At 30.9% G+C, this 18,546-nt stretch overlaps 2 protein-coding genes across 2 annotated transcripts; both read right to left on the bottom strand.

Moving 5' to 3' along the window:
* Positions 1–965: 965 nt before the first annotated feature.
* Positions 966–8,779, bottom strand: LOC130674459 (putative sodium-dependent multivitamin transporter). Its single transcript, XM_057479794.1, has 8 exons — positions 8,682–8,779; positions 7,899–8,036; positions 5,488–5,709; positions 5,075–5,415; positions 3,706–3,825; positions 3,421–3,638; positions 3,133–3,350; positions 966–1,823 (listed from the first exon to the last, which is right to left on the bottom strand). Exons 2-8 carry the CDS (start codon positions 8,016–8,018, stop codon positions 1,272–1,274), a joined length of 1,791 nt encoding a protein of 596 aa, XP_057335777.1. The 5' UTR covers positions 8,019–8,036; positions 8,682–8,779; the 3' UTR covers positions 966–1,271.
* Positions 8,780–12,666: 3,887 nt separating this feature from the next.
* On the bottom strand, positions 12,667–14,701 carry LOC130674978 (uncharacterized). The gene is made up of 3 exons (XM_057480430.1): positions 14,538–14,701; positions 13,046–13,529; positions 12,667–12,974 (listed from the first exon to the last, which is right to left on the bottom strand). Exons 1-3 carry the CDS (start codon positions 14,699–14,701, stop codon positions 12,783–12,785), a joined length of 840 nt encoding a protein of 279 aa, XP_057336413.1. The 3' UTR covers positions 12,667–12,782.
* Between the last annotated feature and the right edge of the window lie 3,845 nt (positions 14,702–18,546).

Below are 18,546 nucleotides of genomic sequence, written 5' to 3' on the forward strand. Positions count from 1 at the left end.
CTGGGTGTGCCTACTATTATTCTCTTTGTACTATACTTTTTATCACCTTGTAAGAATAGGGGAGACCGGGGCAAGACGGCCCACCTAAGCCGGTTATTATTATTTGTGGCTTTTAACCATCAAGTCGATTTACTCTTGTCCAACTTGAACTCAATTCACCAAAATTTTGGTGAAGCTCCGGAAAAAAATTTTTTTTTTTTTGGGGCAAGACGGCCCCCTCCGAAAAAAAATGAAAAAAAAAATTTTTTTTTTTTTAATTGTAAAAATTAGGGCTCATGATTCCTGTGCAGGAGTTGACGAATATTTTTCCGATACGTACATTTGTGAATATTGTGAGGATTAATTTATAATACACTTAAATTAAATTTAATACCTCAAAAAGTATTTTTGTTACATTTTAATAGTTAATGTTGTTAATTCTATAAATATATTATTCATAATGTTATATATAATAATTATAATTGTTTTGTTGGGTTCTATAACCAATTATATGAACAAATTAAAAGTTATTTAATAAAAAATAACAATTGATTAATAATTATTTTTCTATTGAATAAAAAATTGATTATTGGTTTTTTTAACTTTTTCAAATGCTCTATTTTAATCCAAATCCATATAATTAACCAAAAAATGATATTTCTATTAAATTAATCATGACTAGGTTATAATACTATGAAATACATTTTCTTTTAGAATTTTTGAGTGGTTCATTTTGCCCCAAGTTTCACGTATCGGGCTAAAAATGAGTAAATAATCTAAATTTGTGATAATCAAAAGAAAACAAGAAAAAAAAATTTTTGGTTAATTTTTGAGGTGGGCCTTCTTGGCCCAGGTGGGCCGTCTTGGCCCAGGTGGGCCGTCTTGCCCCGGTCTCCCCTATATCGATTTTCATAAAACTTTAAATATCTCAAAACAAAAATTTACTTTCGTTTTTGCATAAAATAATTTCCATTAATTTCCTCAAAATCAGTAAAATAATTTTCAAGATATTTAACTTTTAAGAAAATAAATCTTACACACATGAGCAAAATTAATTATTACAGTCGAAGTCCATTAACCCGGAACTTCCCCTCAATCTTGATCCCCACTACAAGCTGCGCTGTCTCCCACTCCATGCTATACTAAGAGCGCATGCGCAGTAGTTTACTCTTCAACAAGAGAAGGGGCATTCGCTAAGTCGGAATTTCATAAAAACTTCCTCTCCTCCGTAAACTGACTGTCCGAGTTAATGGAATTCGACTGTAATAAATATTTAATTAGGAAAACGTTAATTAAGAACATAATGATTCCTGAGTTCTTCCGTCATTAACATTTTGATTAAATTGATATTTCTGTAAATTAGTTTCATCAAAATCAACCTCTCTTTCATTTTTACGCCTGTTTCGAATGCGTTTAGCAATAAATGGAAAAAATAAATCAGGATCTAAATTTTCTTTGACTCTGTCAATTCCAAAACATTGTAGTAGATTACTTGTAATCCAGCCAATTACAATGGTAATAGCAAGGCCTATAGGCGCGATCCATAAATATGAAATCCGATATAAATAGAAAAATTCCGATTGGTTCGAAAAGTTTCCTATCGTTCCGTTCGTATTTGATGTCAGATTTAATCGAGCCAATAAATCACTATCACAGCCTTCTATTGACACAGGTAAAGTCTGAGGGCCTGGTCTTGGGCCACCAAATGAAATCCATAATAAAAATATCAAGGAAACACTTGTACCAATTATAGCACCGCGTTGTGTTGACGATTCAAATAACATTCCAAGTGTAAATAAACCGACAAGTGGTCCTCCGACGATTCCGAATATCGTTAAACTCATCTGCAATTTTAGTAAAATAATATTGTAAAATTAAGTGCTGTATTCTTACGTATCCTAGCAAAAGATACCGGTGCAAAGAATAGAAAAAATTTTGTTTTGCCAAATGATGGAGATTTTGGATTTTATTTTACGGCCCTTATGGCTTCCGGTACTAACCTCGGAGTCATAAGGGCGGGAAAAAAATTCAAAATTTGTATTTTTTATTTTACAGGTATCGTTGGGCAACAAAAAAAAATTTTCTACGCCGAGTCAAAAAACAAATTCTTGTTTAGTCCTCAAAAGCCTCAATTCCTTTGACGTTTCATTTGCCGCCCAAAAAGTAACTCTACTTTAGAACTCAAAATGCTCAATGAGAACTAGGTCTAAATGCGAATAATTATTCCCGTGTAAAAAAGTTCGGGAATTCCGGCGGTGAGTCGGCAGAATTCCTAAGGAATTCATATTGGTATCAAAATAGGACTTCCGAATGAAAGGATCAAAACTAGAAATGCAATTTTATTGTAACAGATGGTGAGAATTTCAGTCAAAAAAAGTAATATCAGCTGAACGTACATAATTGCAAAAAGATGCAGTTAAGAAAAATAATGTAGGATTTCCCAGATAAAAAGAAAGGTTTTATCTGGAAAAATTATTGTCGAGAGTAGCCGATAGTAAATTATCGATTCAGTGTCTTGCTGGTAATAATTCATCGGAATTCGATCGATCTTTAAATGAATTGACAGGTATTTAATTTACACCGCCCTAAAATTTCTTCTTGAACACCGGATAAATTCTGAAGGACTTCTTGTAAAGCTCCGGTGAAAAAATTGGCAGTAGACTGAATCAAAAATTAAAATTTTTTACTTTAAGAATAAATCACTGAATATTCGTGTAATTTTCAGCTAGAAGTCGGCTGGAATTTTACCAGAGCTTTGTATGAAGTCATTTAGATTTAGAATTCATCCGGAAGTTCTATTTTGACACAAATATGAATTCCTTAGGAATTCTGCAGACTAACCGCCGGAATTCCCGAACTTTTTTACACGGGTAATTTATCGCATAATTAATAATTAAAAAAAAGGAGGGGGTATGTTTTGAGTATTTTGAGGCTTTAATTGAGATTATGTTATTCCAGTTTAGTCCTCAATGTGGTAAAATAAGTCGTAACTGCTACTTTGAAGACTAAACTTCGATAACTTTCTATACTGTCGTCACTCTTCAAATTTTAAATTGATCCTCAAAAACCTCATTGAGAATTTTGAGACTCTGTTTTTTGACTCGGGCCTTTATAGTTTCTATCGTATCTAACTTTGAAGCCCCCTGAATTTACCTGAAGTATACTCTCTAAATATTGAGCAAGAATTGCCAAAATAATGCAAATCATTCCCAATACAAATGCTAGAAATTTACTGCATATTAATGATTTTTTGTTGCTAAATTGTTTTTTAGTCCATTTAAAATACAATGGTTTTATATAATCTTCTAAACTTATTGCCGCGAGAGCATTTAGTGCCGCTGAAATTGTACTCAAACCCGCGCTAAATATTCCTGTGATAAAAATATGGATTAGAAATAACAGAAATAATTAGTCAAAGACTCGATGTAATGATTAACAAACCAGCAATAAATAATCCCGGTAATCCAGGAAGAGAAGACGTCATCTCCATAACAAACAAAGGCATCAACATATCATTTTTTTTAATTCTTTGAACTGTTCTTGGATCACAATCGAAATATTTACTGTAAATTGCCAGTCCAGAGAAACATGTCATGATAGAAAGTAATGTAAGAATCGGCCAACTTAACCATAGTGCATTTCGGGCAGATTTCAAATTTCTACGAAAGAAAAACAATAATTTATTTAAGATAATTATTAATTATGTTATTTTTTGTGTTAACTTACTTAACCGTCAACATCCGTTGAACCTGAATTTGGTTTACTCCATAAAGTGACAAGAATGTACACATTCCGCCAATCAAAAGTCCCCACCATGTATGACGTTCTGTCGGATCCAATGAAAAACTATAATTTATATACACAGTAAATTTAATTTTTATGTACAAAAAATTACGTATACAAGACAATCTTGTGTTAATTCTGTCAAAATGTCTTGCAGGACCCCTACGTGCCTGTCTTTACCATAAATCTGTCGCCAGGTTTAGTCAAGATTTTTTATGACACACCCGACATTTTGTAAAAAAATGTTGCAGACATCTTACACATGGCTAGTTCATAAAATCATGCGCATTTCTTGAGCAAAACATGCGCCAGAAATTTGTAAAAAATCTTCACGCATAACTTGCACCAGATTTTCTCCAAAATCGCTATATAATCTGCAACTTTTCCCCTTCCTTTGACCCAAGATATTTATGTAGCGTTTTTGGAAAAAGTCTGAGACAAACCATGCCTGAGTATTTTCAGAAAATTTCTGCCGCAAGTTTTGCGTAAGAAATGTGTAAGTAATTTTACTATACTACAGAAATCTTTTGTAAATCTTGCGATTCAATACTTTTCATCCATGTCTGCAGCAAGACTCATACACAGAAAAAACAGATATCTTGAGTTAAGAAAATATTTTTGAAGACAAACGTTTTCGGGAACCAAGTCAAGATTTTCTTGAGCCAAGAGAATTCGTCTTGGTTGGAGAAGATTTCTACTTTATCTGAGAAAATTTAGGTCTCCAAAAAAATTTTCTTGAATCAAGAATATTTACCTTCAGTCAAGAATTTTTTTTTTTGTGTATAGTCATATAAAGGCTTAGTCAACAAAAACTATGATTAGGCTTGCAGTGGTATTGGGTTAATTTTATGAATGTCTTGTAGGACATCCCCAGGTGTCTACGTCTTTACATAACTATAAATCTGTCGCAATATATTAATGCAAGATTCAAAGTAAAGATTTTTTTTATTAGTCTCGTATTTCTTGACCAAAACCTGCGCCAAAAATTTTTCAAATTACTCACGCATGATTTGCATCAGATTTGCTCCAAAACCACTATATAATCTGCAACTTTTCCCCTTCCTTTGACCCACGATATTTATATAGCGTTTTTCGAAAAAATCTGAGGCAAATCACGCGTGAGTATTTTCAGAAAATTTCTGCCGCAAATTTTGCGTAAGAAATGTGTAAGAAATTTTACCATATTACAAAAATCTTGTGTAAATCTTGCAATTCAAAACTTTTCATCCGTGTCTGCAACAAGACCGACGACCAGACTTGCGCAAGATTTCCCTAAGATTTTTCTATGATATGAGTAACAGCTCTCACTTACTTAGTAAATTCTATACGTCCGCCTTTTTCCGCAATGTCCCAAATTTTGTCAATACCCCCGGCTGATGACGATGCACAAATTATGATAATAATTAACGAAGCGAACATCAGAATGGCTTGAAAAATATCCGTTATCAATACAGCCTTTATTCCACCGACACTCGAATAAAAGGCGCATGCGAAACCAACGGACAAAATGCTTGTCAGTTTTGGTAATCCCGTTGTTGTTTCAAAGGCTAAAGCTGGGGCATAAAGGACTATTCCAGAATACAATAACATCTGAAGCCATACTATAAAACTTGCCAGTAATCTTGCCGACACGCCGAATCGTCTTTCTAGATACTGAAATGATTAACTTTTTTATAATTAACTCTTAATCAGCCTTAATACCAATTGATAACGGGAATAAGATACCTCATAGGTACTTGTAGCTTGTAGTTTGTAAAATACAGGTAAATATCCATAACAAACGAGTGGTGTTCCAATGAGATAAGATAAATTAATTATAACAAAGTGGGTTCCGTAAGCATAATTTTCGGCTGATACGCCTAATAATGTTATTGCTGACATAAAAGATACCATTAAACAAATACTTATTGATAATGGACCCATGGTTTTATTTGCTGAAAAGTATTCCTGATAAAAAAAAATAACGCACACCATTAATTAATATGACATTTCAATTTAATGTGATAAATTTGATAAGAAATTTTTTATCTGGATAAATTTATTTACTGTCAATAATTAAAATTATTCAAATAATTTTTAACTTCCCGCTAAGAAAATTGTAAATTTTCAAAAATTCGGGAAGTTATTGGTTTCGGTCCGATTTACGAAAATCGAATTTCCATCAGATGTCGACGTTTCGAGGTCCTAGGAAGCTATCCTGACTAATTTCACGATGATGTCCGAGTGTATGTATGTATGTATGTACGTACGTACGTACGTACGTATGTAAATACCTGTATCTTTTGAACGGATGGACCGATTTTGAACTTTAAGGTGTCATTCGACGCGGATTGTCAATATCTTGAAGCCGAGAGCAAATTGAGCTTGATCGGTAGGGCTCGTTCAGAGATATTTCAAAAATAAAGTTTTTTCAAAAATGTTTTTTTCGGATAACTTTTAATGTGCTCGATGGATTAATTCCAAAATGGACTGGGCTCTAGAGCTTTATAAGCCGCGTGGAATGCCACCTCAACCATCAAAATCGGTTCATTCGTTCAAGAGAAACCGTTGTCGAAAGAATTAAAAAAAAAAAATTTTTTTATTTTTCCTGAAATATCTCAAAAACGACTCGATAAGTCGAATCCAAAACTTGATCAGCTTTAGAACTTGACAAAACGCGTCGATTGCCGCCCCAACCATCAAAATCGGTTAATTCGTTCGCGAGATATCGTGGGAGAAAGAAATGCTAAAAAATGGATTTTACAAAACAATGGCATACAAAAGTATTTGCGAGCTCGAAGAGCTCGAAAATGTATTCACAATAGTGTTTTCGAGCTCAACGAGCTCGAAAACAGCGGGAAGTTTTGGGGCTGGCCCGCAGGGTCAACTGACAGACCGATTTTTTTTTTTTAGTTCTGTGGTCGCGTGTCAATGATGTATTTTTTTTTTTGGTTTTTCGTTAGTAGTTTTTAAAAAATTAATTTTTTTATGAAAATTTTTATTTTGCGGCCAACATCCGGCATTGACATGAAGCCGCGAAATTTGAAACAAGAAAATTTTATTCGTATGTAAAAAAAAATCTGATTTATGGAGAACTCTTGAACAGAAAAAGAATCTTGAGTCAAGAAAATATTTTGGACAAACGTTTTCGGGAACTTAGTCAAAATTTTTTTGAGCCAAGAGAACGCGTCTTGGTCAGAGGAGATTTCCGTTTTAGACGAAAAAATTGAGGTTTTCAAAAAAATTTTACTTTGATAATTTTTGTAGATCAAAAGAAAAATAATCAGACTAAAAAAAATCCTAAATTTTGATTCCATAATAAATTTTGGAATCTAATGAAAAAAAAAAAATCAGTTGTGCGCAGAAAAAAGAGTTATTTTGAGTCAAGAAAATATTTTGGAACACAAAAGTTTTATGAATCAGAGTAAAGATTTTCTTGAGCTAAAAAAAATAATCAGACGAAAAAAAATCTAAAATTTGGATTCCATACAAAATTCCAAAATTTCGATTCCATACAAAATTCCAAAATTTGGATTCCATACAAAATTCCAAAATTTCGATTCGATACAAAATTCCAAAATTTCGATTCCATACAAAATTCCAAAATTTCGATTCTATACAAAATTCCAAAATTTCGATTCCATACAAAATTCCAAAATTTCGATTCTATACAAAATTCCAAAATTTCGATTCCATACGAAATTATAAAATTTAGATTCCATACAAAATTCCAAAATTTCGATTCCATACAAAATTCCAAAATTTCGATTCTATACAAAATTTCTGACTCAAATAAAAAAAAATCAGTTGGATGAAAATCTTCATGAATGTGAGTAAATATAAAAAAAAAACATGACCCTGAAGATAGCAGACAATTAAAAATTTTCTGAAATAACAAAAAATAAAAAAATGCACATGTATAAAATTAAAAAAACTATGTGTGCATTTATTCAATTTTTTTTTTTTTTAAATTCATCATTGTGAAAAAAAATCCAGAAATTATTAAACGCCCGCCAACTTCAGTATCATAAAAAAACTACGAAGACAAATCAAATGTTGTTTTAAAAATAGATCGAAAAGATAAAAATGATTTCGTAAAATAATTTCTTTAATTGATATGATGACTAAACAGTTAATTATGTATTTGTATAAATTACCTCAACTGTTTTCTGTCTGCCTCCAGTTAATCTATAATAGAGGCCAATTGCGACACTTATGGCGAGCGTCAAAGTAATCACAACATAATCTGTCCGTCCTAAAGTTTTAACGTCTTCCATTCTTAATAATTAATGTCTCTGAAATTAATTTTTGATAAATTCTTTTTTTAAAAAATAACAAAACTTTTTATTGGTTTTAAATCGAGAGATTTTGGAGTTCCCAAAAATTTTAATCGCATCCAATCTGGAGTTTTAATGTCAAAATATATTCCCTTTGAAGTGAATTTTAATTCAGAGGATCAAATAAAAAAAATTCTTTCCAAATTTAATCCGGGTTTACTCCAAATTTTTGAATGTAACGCAAAAAAAAAATCTAACAAAATTTTTAAACAGAAAAAAAAAAAAATTTTACTAGTTTTCTGTAACTCGGGAAATTTCATGGGATTTTTTTTCTAATAAAAATTTATTTAGCGGAATATTTTAAGTCATGACTTGAGAAATATAAATAAAAATTTTATTTATGAATAAAAATAATAAACCGGTTTAGAAAAAAAAATTCTAATCAATTTTAAAATTTACCGCGATAACAAAAAAATTTTGTTTTTTTAGTTTCCGTGTAATTTATGTAATAAATTGATTAAGTATCTGATTACTAAAACAAGTGCTCGTGTAACTCACGTGTTGTAATTGAGTAACATGTTTGAATTAAAATTAAAACATATTTATAAAATATATAAATCCATTAATTAAAACATAAATATTTAATAAAAAAAAAATTCTTACCAATTTTAAAAAATGTCAGGAATTAAAAAAAAATCGGAACGCGTCTATGCTACTAAAATACCGGTAACTATATGGTATAAGCAGCTGTAACTTTTTACACATATGTAATATGTGTAGGCATAATATCTACATTTTGTTATCCCCTCTACTGCTGAAAGAATCGTAAGGTTTTTAATGAGCAAACGGAGCTCTTTTAAATTCCTTTCAAATAATAGACGCTCATGCGCACTTTTAAGTTTATAGATTTTTTATTAGACATGCGCAGTAATAACGGGGTACAGTTACCAGTCTTTTATCCAAATCCCGATGCCACTGAAAGAGGCCCGTAACTTTTTTTCTGTTGGAAATAACTCGGCACAATATAAACGTTTTTTGTTCCTTACAATGCCCTTGAGTGGGAGAAACTTCAAAAAGTCAGAAGAAAACTATTATTCACAAGTTTTGAGGCTGTTTCGAAATAGGGAGGATGACTGCCCATGTGTTTTTACGGAATGTGGCCCGTAACTTTTTTTCTGTTGGGAATAACTCGGCACAATAGAAACGTTTTTTGTTCCTTACAATGCTCTTGAGTGGGAGAAACTTCGAAAAGTCAGAAGAAAAATTTTAATCTCAAGTTTCCACGCTGCTTAAAAATAGGGAGGATGACTGCCCATGTGTTTTTACGGAATGTGGCCCGTAACTTTTTTTCTGTTGGGAATAACTCGGCACAATAGAAACGTTTTTTGTTCCTTACAATGCTCTTGAGTGGGAGAAACTTCGAAAAGTCAGAAGAAAAATTTTATTCTCAAGTTTTGAGGCTGCTTCAAAATAGGGAGGATGACTGCCCATGTGTTTTTACGGAATGTGGGCCGTAACTTTTTTTCTGTTGGGAATAACTCGGCACAATATAAACGTTTTTTGTTCCTTACAATGCCCTTGAATGAGAGAAACTTCAAAAAGTCAGAAAAAAAATTTTATTCACAAGTTTTGACGCTGTTTCAAAATAGGGAGAATGACTGCCCATGTGTTTTTACGGAATGTGGAGCGAAACTTTTTTTCTGTTGGGAATAACCCAGCACAATATAAACGTTTTTTGTTCATTATGATGTCCTCTAGTAGGAAAAACCTTAAAAAGTCAGAAGAAAAATTCATTTTTTGAGTTCAGATCCATATGAGGATTAGGTGGAGATGAGGCTGTTCATGATTTCCTATGAAGAGTGCCCCGTAACTTTGCTCCTATTGGGAATAACCCATCACAATATAAACGTTTTTTGTTTATTATGATGTCCTCTGGTAGGAAAAGTCCTAAAAAAAATTTATTTTTTGAGTCCAGACCCATATCAGAATAAATTAGGATAAGTTAAGATAAATGAGGATGAGGCTGTTCATGATTTCCTATGAAGAGTGGCCCGTAACTTTGTTCCTATTGGGAATAACTCATCACAATATAAACGTTTTTTGTTCATTATGATGTCCTCTAATAGAAAAAACACCGCAAAGTCCTAAGAAAAATTTGTTTTCCCAATCCAGACCCATATGAGAATTGTTGGATTCTCTGTACAAAAATCAATCTTTATTCTTACACTGTAAAAAATCACCGGGGTAAGTCCAAACGGTGTAGGTGTTAAAATCGGCGGTGTTAAATTTCAACACCGAAAGCGGTGTGAAAATAACGCCGCCACCGGTGTAAATATTCTGTACCGGTGTTAAAAAAAAAATCTCCGGTGTTAAAATAACGCCGCTGCCGGTGTAAATATTCTAGACCGGTGTTAAAATAACGCCGCCACCGGTGTAGATATTCTTTACCGCTGTTAAAATATTTCACTTTGTAAATATTTTTACCTACTCGATCACTATACTTGTTAATAAATGATATTCTTTAATTATTTTCATAAAGAACTGATATTTTTTGTGTTTTATAATCTTTAAAGTTAATACTCCAAGCGGATGCAGTTTATCCTGCCTTTACACCGGTATTACTCCGCTTTTACACCGGTTACCCCGCTTTTACACCGATATTATTCCGTTTTTACACCGGTTACCCCGCTTTTACACCAATTTTACTCCGCTTTTACACCGGTTACCCCGATTTAACACCGGTATTTTTAACACCGGTGAATTACTCATCCTACACCGGTGTAATTTTATTTTAACACCGGGCGGAGTTAAAATGAGTCCATTTTTAACACCGCTCTTTTTACAGTGTATATATATTTTATTTAATATTTCTCTTTACTAAATATTCTGTTCGAAATAATATTTCGAACAGTGTTGCATTTAAGTTGTAGTATATATATTTAAGTTGAGTTCAAAATATGTATATGTTTACTTAAGGAAAAGAAAGCTAGCATGGATCAAATTTTATGACCTTAGGTACATGGGTCGACGAGGGATTCCAAGTAAATGCAAGGCAATATGTTTTTCTTCATTTGCACTCATATATATATATATATATATATATTAGGGTGATCCAAAAAATAACAAATTTTTTTTTTTTTCTTCCAAACAGGTTTAAAAGTTTCATTTAGATAAAAAAAGACGCCTGTGAAAATTAGAGCTCTTAATATTAACATTAAGAGGTACCTCATCGCACTTTTCTATTTCCCATAAGAATAACATGGGAAAAATTTTTTTTACGTCTTCTGATTTTTATAAGTATCTAACGATGCGTCATAGGAATAAATGGCAGGCATATTTTTATAGGGAATTGAATGCTCTACAAAAAAAGATTCTTATCATTTTTTGAGGAATCTATTTGTTCAAAAGTTATTTGAGGTTGAAGTCGAATTCATGTTAAATTTTGAGATTTTCTACTTTTCCGGCGAAACTATCAGACTTATTACAAAATATCATCAGACCTTTTTTGTAGACAATTTTATTCCCTAAAAGTTATTTCGAATAAAGTTTTTTCGAATTCCGCATTGTTTTCTAGTTATTTTTATTTTAATGTCATGTTTATAAAAAAATAGTCTTCTGATCGATTTTAAGAGCTTGACATTAAAATAAAAATAACTAGAAAACAATGCGGAATTCGAAAAAACTTTATTCGCAATAACTTTTAGGGAATAAAATTGTCTACAAAAAAGGTCTGATGATATTTTGTAATAAGTCTGATAGTTTCGCCGGAAAAGTAGAAAATCTCAAAATTTAACATGAATTCGACTTCAACCTCAAATAACTTTTGAACAAATAGATTCCTCAAAAAATGATAAGAATCTTTTTTTGTAGAGCATTCAATTCCCTATAAAAATATGCCTGCCATTTATTCCTATGACGCATCGTTAGATACTTATAAAAATCAGAAGACGTAAAAAAAATTTTTCCCATGTTATTCTTATGGGAAATAGAAAAGTGCGATGAGGTACCTCTTAATGTTAATATTAAGAGCTCTAATTTTCACAGGCGTCTTTTTTTATCTAAATGAAACTTTTAAACCTGTTTGGAAGAAAAAAAAAAAAATTTGTTATTTTTTGGATCACCCTAATATATATATATATATATATATTTTGAACTTAGAGATCTTTGTTATACAAAAAGAGGAGAGGTTGTTGGACCTCAGAGTTAAATAATATTAAAAGAATAAGTTAGTCTAAGCTAAATCTCTTACGAGTAAAGATATACCCTAGAGCGCGTATTTTAATAAAAGATATAATATTCATTTGTTTAATAAATTGATTTGTTTCATTCACGATTACCATACCTAAATTCCTAAATTCCTAACAAGAATAAATAAGGAAAAATGAAGATAAATGAGGATGACACTGCCCATGCATTTTTATGAAGTGTGGTCCGTAACTTTGCTGCTATTGGGAATAACTCATCACAATACAAACGTTTTTTGATCATTATGATGTCCTCTAGTAGGAAAAACACAGGAAAGTCCGAAGAAAAATTTCTTTTTTGACTTATGGACATAAGTCCACGCGTCAAATGAGGATCATATATTTTTCATGGATAAATAAAGAAGACAAAAATAAAAAATATACAAACTTTTATTTGTGCGATATTTTATAAAATAAATCCGTAGTCGAATACAAACTTAAATTTTAAAAGGAACAAAAGAAATGTTTATTTTTATTATAAATATTCAAAAGCCAAAAGACCTTCATTTTCACAAAGCCCTTAAAATATCGCCGGGTAATCAAATGAAGGAACTGGTACTTCTTTAACCGAGTGGATAAAATTTTCATAACGAATATTTTCATCAAGTGGGCATTCGATAGCCGTATTATCAGTGTCTCTAGTTTTGTTAATTGGATTAAAAGACTGATCAAAGTAAATTTTGATAGTAGACAAGTCGTAAATTTTCTCACCCTAAAACGAGAAGAAATAATTACTGATATTTCAAAGTAACATATAAATATAAAAATGAAAAATTGACTTACGAATCTTTTTGAGCATTTAATCTCAGCTTTCGTGCCCTTTAAACCCTTGGAAACAGCATCAGTTATTGCTTGGAAAGTATAATTATTTCCGGGAATAATATTTGAGTCACGTAAAATAACATCCATATTATATTTATCAAATAACTCAATAGACTTTTTATAAAATTTGAATGGGCTATCAAGACCCTTAAAGTAAGCGGAACATCGGGCTCCATATGACCACCGGAACCCGAACGCTTCCGTAACGTCATCCATTTTATTATTCCATTTTTCGAAGAGTTCATCCTGGATCGAAGATATATCTTTCGGATCAAAATTATCACTATTCCTTTCACAATCAAATTTTATATCCTCATTAAATTCATATGTGAATGAATTTATATACCACGGGTACTTCGATAATTCACATTTACTAACATCTTCATTATAACAGTAAAAATTATCCAACTTCTGCTCAAATATATAATAGCCATTGTCGTCTTTCCTAAAAGTTTAAATTTTTTATTTTAATTTATTGCTGAAGTAGGGGGAGGGAGAGAATGGGTACCCCCAGTATTTTGTAAAAAAAGTTTATTTTTTAAAGGGGCATTCTAGTCTAAAGACCCGAATTTCGAGCGTTTTTTTGGCAATTGATAGAAAACAGAATTTGATATTTTTGATATCCATATTTTTATCATTTGTTCATTTATATTTGAAGAGTGCACAAAATTAATTGAGTTATGCATCCTTGAAGTAGAGGGGGGAGAAAAAAAAGACCGTGTCCTCGTCGCCATGATTACTACCCTCGTGGTCTTCGGAAAAATAAACCAACGATGGATTCTTGATTAGTACAAATGTCGCTATCGCATGAACCAAAAAAAAATGAAAAAAAAAAATTTTTTTCATAAAATGGCGGCTACTCAAAAATAAAGGTCGATTTTTTCACTAATTTTTTAACTTTGTCGAATTTTTTAAAAATATTACAAATTTCAAATTTTCATTTTTTGTTGGCTCATGCGATAGCGAAATTCGTACTAATCAAGAATCTGTCGTTGTTTTATTTTTCCGATGACCACGAGAGTAGAAATCATGGCGACGAGGACACGGCCTTTTTTTCCTCCCTTCTACTTCAAGGACTCATAACTCAATGAACAAAATTTTGTTTCTTTTCAAATTATTTTTGTGTACTCTTTAAATATAAATAAACAAATGATAATAAAATGGATAATAAAAATATCAAATGCTTTTTTATATCAATTGCCAAAAAAACGCTCGAAATTCGAAGATTCCAAAATCACTTTTCAAAATATAGCTGAGCATTATTTTGAATTTTTTTGTCTTAAACTTTTTCAAAATTCGAGTGTCAGTTACTTAATATCCAAAATTTTTTTTTTACCTTTTTTAAGGGCTACCCATTTTGCCAAATTCAGTATTTCCTTAAGTGCCCCCCCCCCCCTCCCCCACTTCCATAATTTTTTTCCTAAATTTATTCAAAACTATGTCTGATACTTACGAGAGTGTTGGATATTTAACAGCAGGATCTCCATAAAGCTTTTCTTCAGATTTAGAAAGTTTCGATAATGGATCTTCTATGTTATAGTCTTGTAAATTGTAGTTGACATTGTCTTCATCGAACCGGATTGGACTATCAGACGGACATAGGCTTGTTAGAAACATGTTCCATTTTGCATCAATTGGCTTGAAGGACTTGTCTAAATAGATTGTTATCGTTTCCAAAATATGTTCGTCAGTTATCTATAAGAGAAATAAAATAAAATATTAATTGATCACCCTGTGCGATAACTCCAAAACTTCTCGCTAATTCCGAGATCAGAGAGTTTGAAAACGTTATTTTTTGGACTCGTCATGCTCAAAAAACGCATCGATGAAACGGTCAATTTGAAAATGGTCAGAATAGCTTTCTATAGGACTTTAGAACATCAACATCTTATGAAAATTTCATTTTCAAAATTCGAACCGAAATTAATAACTTCAATTTTTTTGAAAACTTTCAATTTTTCCAGTGGGAAGTTTAAAATTTATCAATAAAAATAAAAAATTTATCTTCATAAAATTTTTTTAGTTTTTATAAAAATAAATTTAAGATCTATGACAGGGTGGCCACAAACCGGGAATATCGAGAATTATCAGGGAATTTAATGCAACCGGGAGATATCCTGGAAATGGCAGGGAATTTCGAAAAGTATCTGGGAATTAAATTGTAACAGTGCAAAATTTAAAAAATTTTAAATTATACCCTAGGTATAAAAATTAAGGGATATGAAAAAAACTTCAAATTTTAAAGTGATTTTCCCCAGGTTGTAACTCGAAGGAAAATGGTCAAACGACAAAAACAAAAAAAGCAAATCGTAGCTTCAAGTGTCTAGTTTTCTGATCTGGTCTTTATATTTTTTTATTATGTGCGGGTCCGGAGTAATCCTAAGAAAACTATCGAAAAAGAAATTTACCAAATTTTTGCTCGTCTTAAAAACGGTCTTCGAGCTTCAATAAATTTTTTTCGATAATTATAATTGATTTTTAATTGCTTCGGAACCGTGCATAATAAAAAAATTTAAAGACCCAGATCAGAAAACTAGACACTTGAAGCTACAGTTTGACTTTTTGTTTTTATTGTACGACCATTTTCCTTCGAGTTACAAACTGTTTAAAATTACTAAAAAATTTGAAATTTTTTTAATATCCTTTAATTTTTGTAACCAGTGTATTTTAAATTTATTAAAATCATAAAATTTCTTATTAAATATTTTAACTTATACATTTTTAACATCGAATAATTAAAAGTAGGCAATATTCATTTATTTTATTGCCATTTTTTTTGGTTTCTCGCATGATTTAATTATCAAATTAAATTATTAAAAATGAAAATATAATAAAAACTTTGAATATCTAAATAATACGAATAAAATTTCTAAATCAGGGAAAAATGTGAAAAACTTTACTGGAAAACCGGGAAATATCAGGGAATTTTGGAATCATTTCTTTGTGGCCACCCTGTATGAAAATTTAATTAAAATTGAGGTCATCAGATCTCGTTGGATTTAAATTATTTTTCTATGATATCACCCAAATAAAAATTTATCATTAAATTAACTTACGAAATTCCATGAGCATCGCAGTAAAACTTTTTTGCCCCCCGTAGCCGAAGACACAGCACCTGATATTTTTTGGGCTGTGTAATTTTTGCCAGGAGTAATATTTGCTTCACTTAAAATTTTATTCAAATTATATTTTTCATGCAACTCAAATGATTTTTTGAAATAATTTGTTGCATTACTAATTTCATTTATTTTCGAAGTGCAGCCTCCGAAATCGCGCCATATTCTTTTTGCTGCAATTGAAGGATCTGTTGACCAATCAGGTCTCGTCCATTTTTTTGTCAACTTATTTAGAGTTGATGTTGAAATGGTTGTCGGGTCCAACTTGTCGACAGAATTTAGGCACTCAGGTGACATATTGTTATTTGAGTGATGCGACAGTTCTGAAATAAGCCACGGGTTCTTCTGTTTGTCACAACTTGCAGTCTTTTGATCGACTTCTTTGTAACAGTGACTCGTAGTAAATTTTTGGGTGAATATCACAAAAAGATCCTCATTTTCTTCACTGGAATTTAAAAAATTATTAAATACTTCTCTATTACTTGAGCTCTGAATAATTTAATTGTTACCATTTGATGGTTAGCACCGAAAATATCAATGTCAAGACGAAAATAAAATTTTTTATAGAATTCATAGTAGAAATTGTTTGAATTTTACCGCGGCTGAGCAGCCTCAATCTCGAACTGAAGACGCGGTGTTTCAACGGTTCATATATACTGAGTTCGTTGATTAACGATTGGGTAATTTCGAATACTAACGTCAACAATTGGAAGGGATTCAAATAAAAAGAGTTCAAAGATTAATTTTTTGAATAGATATCTCTAATAGATTTAAATGAAAATAAAACTATAACCTTGTAGATTTAAAAAAAACCATCTACGGAAATTTGAATGTCGGTACATAAGAGTCGAATATGTTTATATATTTTTTCAAGGTTCGTAAACACTTTGGTCATAAAAAATATAAATATTATGGTAAAAAAAATTTCATAGTGTAGAAGAAAATAATTGACATAAATATAATCAACATATAAGTACTAATGTTGATTAAGATGGATGTGTTTTTCAATCATTGAAAATAATATGGATTTTTTTTGGTCTGTATAAATTATGGTGTCTGTCTATTTGTATTCCATAGCTAAGTTTTTAAACTTCCTGCTATGAAAATTGTAAATTTTTCAAATATGGGAAGTTATTGTTTTCATCCCGATTTTCAAAAATTGAGTTTTCATCAGATGTCGACGTTTTGTGACCCTAGGAAGCTATCCAACCATTTCCAGAATTATGTTCAACGGTCTGTATCTATGTACACAGTAAAAACGGATTCGTCAAAATCAACACACACCGTGTGTGAAACGAATGTTTTACACTTATTTATATGTTACTTTAACATGTTGTGAGTGTTAAAAAAAGTAACACACGTATACGTTAAAAATAAAAATTTTCCAAGAATTCTTTTGTGATGATCGACATTATTTTTAACATATTTTGTGTGTTAATTTAATAGTAACATATAAAAAGTGTTACTTTCGAATAAAATAACATTTTTGTGTGTTAAAAAATCAATCGAACGCGACAGTTCAAACAAGATAAATACTGTGTGTTAAATTGACACACAAAAGTGTTAAAAATTCAACACTCAGAATTTTAACACACGTTTTTTTTTACACTTCGACGATTCGTTTTTTACTGTGTATGGGTGTGTATTAGACTGTATAAAAAAAAAACGACTAGTTTTTTATTTCTTCATTATATCGAAAATGTGGTTGGAAATGACGAAAAAATAACATTGTGACAGTTTGAGCTCTTAATAGTAAAATTAACAACTCCCGCATGGCAATTTTCAATTTCCCGTTTAAATAACATGGAGAAAATTTTTTTTTAAGCTTTGGAATTTTATCACTCATCAGCGAATCAGTGAATCAGAATAAACGATGACGATTTTTGTTTAAAATTAAACGCTCTACAAATAATGTCTCTTATCATTTTTCAAAAAATTCAAATTATCAAAAGTTATTCAAAGTTAAAGTTTGATTCATAGTAAATTCTGGTATTATTCGACTTTTTCGGCAATTTTATCAGACTAATCATAAAATGTCATTGGATCTTTTTTGTAGACAATTTCAATTCCTACAAATCATCTTTAATAGAATTTTTTCTAATTCTGTACGGTTTTCTAGTTTATTTCCATTTTAACGTCAAGATCTTGAAATCGATGAGAACACAATTAATTTTGAAAGCTTGACATTAAAATGGGAATAACTTGAAAACAACGCGGAATTTCAAAAAAATTTATATAAGATAATTTATAGGAAATAAAATTGTCTACAAAAAAGATTCTATGACATTTTATGATAAGTCTGATAGAATTGCCAAAAAATTCAAATAATACTAGAATTTACTAGGA

This window comes from Microplitis mediator, chromosome 9, assembly GCF_029852145.1.
Source record: "Microplitis mediator isolate UGA2020A chromosome 9, iyMicMedi2.1, whole genome shotgun sequence".
Taxonomy (NCBI): Eukaryota; Metazoa; Arthropoda; class Insecta; order Hymenoptera; family Braconidae; genus Microplitis; species Microplitis mediator.

What these genes read in the sequence shown, in the direction of transcription:
- LOC130674459 (XM_057479794.1), bottom strand. Translation starts at nt 8,018, where the DNA reads ATGGAAGACGTTAAAACTTTAGGACGGACAGATTATGTTGTGATTACT. An exon ending in AAGCTACAAGTACCTATGAG is followed by an intron (nt 5,416 to 5,487) that starts GTATCTTATTCC and finishes TAATCATTTCAG; the next exon opens with TATCTAGAAAGACGATTCGG. An exon ending in GGACGTATAGAATTTACTAA is followed by an intron (nt 3,826 to 5,074) that starts GTAAGTGAGAGC and finishes TATAAATTATAG; the next exon opens with TTTTTCATTGGATCCGACAG.
- LOC130674978 (XM_057480430.1), bottom strand. Translation starts at nt 14,701, where the DNA reads ATGTTTCTAACAAGCCTATGTCCGTCTGATAGTCCAATCCGGTTCGAT. An exon ending in GTTAAATATCCAACACTCTC is followed by an intron (nt 13,530 to 14,537) that starts GTAAGTATCAGA and finishes TTAAACTTTTAG; the next exon opens with GAAAGACGACAATGGCTATT. An exon ending in TTAAATGCTCAAAAAGATTC is followed by an intron (nt 12,975 to 13,045) that starts GTAAGTCAATTT and finishes TTCTCGTTTTAG; the next exon opens with GGTGAGAAAATTTACGACTT.